This window comes from Saprolegnia diclina, assembly GCF_000281045.1.
Source record: "Saprolegnia diclina VS20 unplaced genomic scaffold supercont1.39, whole genome shotgun sequence".
In the NCBI taxonomy this organism is placed as follows: domain Eukaryota; phylum Oomycota; class Saprolegniomycetes; order Saprolegniales; family Saprolegniaceae; genus Saprolegnia; species Saprolegnia diclina.
Genome location: NW_008246106.1, coordinates 209,720 through 212,936, shown reverse-complemented (window position 1 = coordinate 212,936; position 3,217 = coordinate 209,720). Strand labels below are relative to the sequence as shown.

General features: G+C 57.6%; 1 protein-coding gene across 1 annotated transcript in view; it reads right to left on the bottom strand.

Moving 5' to 3' along the window:
- Positions 1-150: 150 nt before the first annotated feature.
- SDRG_11106 (hypothetical protein) overlaps positions 151-3,217 on the bottom strand; it is a gene marked incomplete at its 3' end in the record, with an annotated part of 6,649 nt that continues 3,582 nt past the window's right edge. Inside the window, exons 21-39 of the mRNA XM_008617131.1 lie at positions 3,102-3,112; positions 2,955-3,053; positions 2,804-2,896; positions 2,586-2,759; positions 2,470-2,538; positions 2,323-2,424; positions 2,173-2,280; positions 2,022-2,120; positions 1,888-1,980; positions 1,741-1,839; positions 1,595-1,693; positions 1,454-1,552; positions 1,306-1,404; positions 1,159-1,260; positions 880-1,110; positions 740-838; positions 450-551; positions 302-400; positions 151-258 (exon numbers count right to left, since the gene is read on the bottom strand). Of these exons, the coding sequence (XP_008615353.1) occupies positions 151-258; positions 302-400; positions 450-551; positions 740-838; positions 880-1,110; positions 1,159-1,260; positions 1,306-1,404; positions 1,454-1,552; positions 1,595-1,693; positions 1,741-1,839; positions 1,888-1,980; positions 2,022-2,120; positions 2,173-2,280; positions 2,323-2,424; positions 2,470-2,538; positions 2,586-2,759; positions 2,804-2,896; positions 2,955-3,053; positions 3,102-3,112 (1,985 nt within the window). The remainder of the gene's footprint in view (positions 259-301; positions 401-449; positions 552-739; positions 839-879; positions 1,111-1,158; positions 1,261-1,305; positions 1,405-1,453; positions 1,553-1,594; positions 1,694-1,740; positions 1,840-1,887; positions 1,981-2,021; positions 2,121-2,172; positions 2,281-2,322; positions 2,425-2,469; positions 2,539-2,585; positions 2,760-2,803; positions 2,897-2,954; positions 3,054-3,101; positions 3,113-3,217) is intronic.

The window sequence follows — 3,217 nt, the reverse complement described above, 5'->3', positions numbered from 1 at the left end:
TCGTCTCTTAGCCAATAGAGTCTGCGCAGACAATATTTGTCCTCTTTCGTCGGCTCGTGCGCCATCGCTCTTTGATCAAAAGGAACCAGCGGACCCAGTGATTACCTCGGGCCGGCTGCTGCTACGCACTGGATATGACAAGCAATCAAATTACAAAAGGACCTCGTTCACAGGCGCGGGGTTCACGTAGGCGTCCAGTGCCTCCACCACTGCCGTGTACCCGTTGGCCTTGGCGACCGATCGCGGTGTGTCGCCGTTCTAGACATCTCGGTGGATCTGTCGCTGCTGTCACAGGACTCACCTTGGTGGCGAGCGTCGGGTTTGCCGACGCGTCCAACAAAAGCTGAACAATGTCAGCGCAGCCCGCTTCGGCGGCAAGGAAGAGTGGTGTGACCCCGTCCTACCAGTCGCCCTCGCTCTTCGCGCCGATACAAGAGCAGGAGTCGTACGTGTTTGCCTCTGGCGTTGACCGAGAAATGTGCTCCCAACAGCATGCGAACCACATTGGTATGACCATTCGCAGCGGCCACGTGGAGGCCTGTCCAGCCTAACTAGTTGGGCGCGCGTTCATTTCTTGGTGAGTCAGAAGGGTCAACGTACTTTTTGGTCCACAGTTCAAAGCGTCGTCGAGCGCGTTGACGACGGCGTCGTGTCCGCGGTCGTTGGCGACCGAGCGAGGCGTGGCTGCATCCTACGCGCACAGCCTCTATGAGACGAGATAGAGACGGATCCGGTGCACCTCGGTCGCAATGTTGACATCCGCTTGTACATCGAGCAAGAGCTGGACCACATCGACGTGGCCGTATGCAGCTGCGTATAAGAGTGGCGTGCTGCCGTCCTACTTGGTTGATGAATTGACGGCGAGCCGGTGGGACGTACCGACGACCGGTCGTTCACAGGGGCGTTGGCCGCCAATAGCAAGGCGACGGCCAAGCCATGCCCCTTGTTTGCGGCCACGTGCAGCGGTGTGATGCGGTGCAACGGTCGCGAGTTGGAGTGTTGGTGCGTGGAAGGCGCCGTGGCTCGGGCGTGGACAGACGCTTTGGCCGCCAAAAGCACCGTGATCACACTGGCATGACCCTGCTGAGCAGCGAGGTGGAGGGCCGTGTACTAGCAAGCTCCGGGATTCCTATGATATTGCGAGACACGACGACGTACATCTTGGCACCGGTGGTTCACGGGAACGCTTGCAGCTAGCATCACTGTGACCACGCTCGCATGACCTTGTAGGACCGCAAGGTGCCACGGCGTAAAGTGTTGCTACGCTTCCGAATGAGCACCGAGCCGAGCCCAAGGTAGAAGTACCTTGTCGTATGCCTTCACATCCGCTTTGGCTTGTAGAAGCAGTTGAACCACCTCTGCATGGCCATTGGCGGCAGCGTGGTGAAGCGGTGTCCATGTGTCCTGCAGTTGATCATCCGAATACTGCGCCGTCAAGTGAACGGGCTACCACTAGCGTGTACACGTCGACCGAAGCTTTGGCGGCTAATAGCAAGGCCGTGGCTTGGACATGTCCATGTTTCGCAGCCAAGAGCAATGGCGTCGAGTCGGACTATTCTGATTGTAGAAACGACCGAGATCACGGATGATATACCTTTGCCACGGCGTCCACTATGGCGTTCTTGGAGAGAAGCAAGGACACGACGGGGGCGTGACCTGCGCTTGCTGCGAAATGCAGCGGTGTGCAGCCGCGCTTCATACCTGCACTCGAAACATCCTCTACAAAGCTAAACGGTCTACCTGATGCCGGGCGTCCACTTGCGCGTTGGCGTCCAAAAGCTGCTGCACCGCCCCGACATTGCCGTGATGCGCCGCCAAGTGCAACGGCGCGCACTCGCCCTGTCGCCAAACGATCAATTCAACGTCCGTGCAGCCGCAAAATAAGACCTTGTCGAGGGCGTGGACGACAGCGTTGGCCGCGATAAGAAGGGCAACGATACTGGTATGGGCCACGCCGACATGCAACGGCGTGCTCTGGTCCTACGCATCCGATGCAATACAGAGTCGTCAATGGCGCCAACCTTGTCCCGCGCGTCGACGGTCGCCTTCGCCTCCAAAAGCGCTTGCGCGACGGGGACATTCCCTGTGGATGCCGCATGGTGCAGCGGCGTACAGCCCACCTAGTTATGGAATACATATACACAATATTGTCATGTAGACACTTTTTTGTACAAAGTTGACAGCATTTACGGCCGCACCAGCGGCCAAAAGCAACGTGACAACGATGCCGACGCCATCATTTGTTGCGGCCAAATGCAGCGCTGTACTTCGCCACGGATGCTACCGAGAAAGATAACGACCAATAATGACACACAAGCGTACTCGACCAACGGCGTTGACATCGATGCGCGGACGCGCCAGCAGTGCAGCAACCACTACCTCCGATCCGCTGATGCTCGCGAGATGGAGCGGTAGCATGCCATCCTATAGGCAGCGTCCGCAGTCGACCAGGTCGTCGATCGGCAGTACTGTCGTCTCGTTGTCGTCGTCACCCGTGTCGGAATGGCTGGGCGTCGATTGCCTCAACGCCAATGTCGACTACGTATCGAATTTGGCATGGACAGTGCATGGACGTAGGATTCTACCGTGTAGGGGACGCTCACTGGCACGTTGTTCTCCAAAAGACGCAAGATTGTCGCTTCGTCGACATCATAGAGAGCCTGGAAGAAACCGGAGAGCTGCTCCATGGCCGTGTTGAGGCAGGTTACGACGGCTGAGTGACCGCGCTCGGCAGCAACGTCTCGGGGGAGTTGGTGGTGCTACACTCGGCTCAGCCCCGACAACTGCCGTCGAGCAGTCGTACATCGTTGGTTCGAAAGGGGTCGGCCTCGGCTGCCAAGAGCACGCGAACGACCTCTACATGCCCGTTGGCGGCAGCCGCATGCAGCGACGTTCTCTGTGCACAAGACGAGATACGATGATGGCCTCGAGAGGCTTTGAGCAGAAGCACATACGCCATTTTGGACAACGTTGACGTCGATCTTGTCACGGAGAAGCCGTTGAAGCTCTTCGAGCGACCCATCGTTGGCGGCTTGAACGAGCGCTTCGTCGTCCTAGCCCACGGCACATGAGATATCGTCAGCAGGAACCTCGGGGCGAACGCGCATGGTAGCTAAACCAAACACGGAAACAAACGTTTTCACAGTTTTATTGTTGGTCTAGTTCGTTTCTGATTTCGGTCTACACGAAACGCGCCATTTCGATCGATGTAATACCG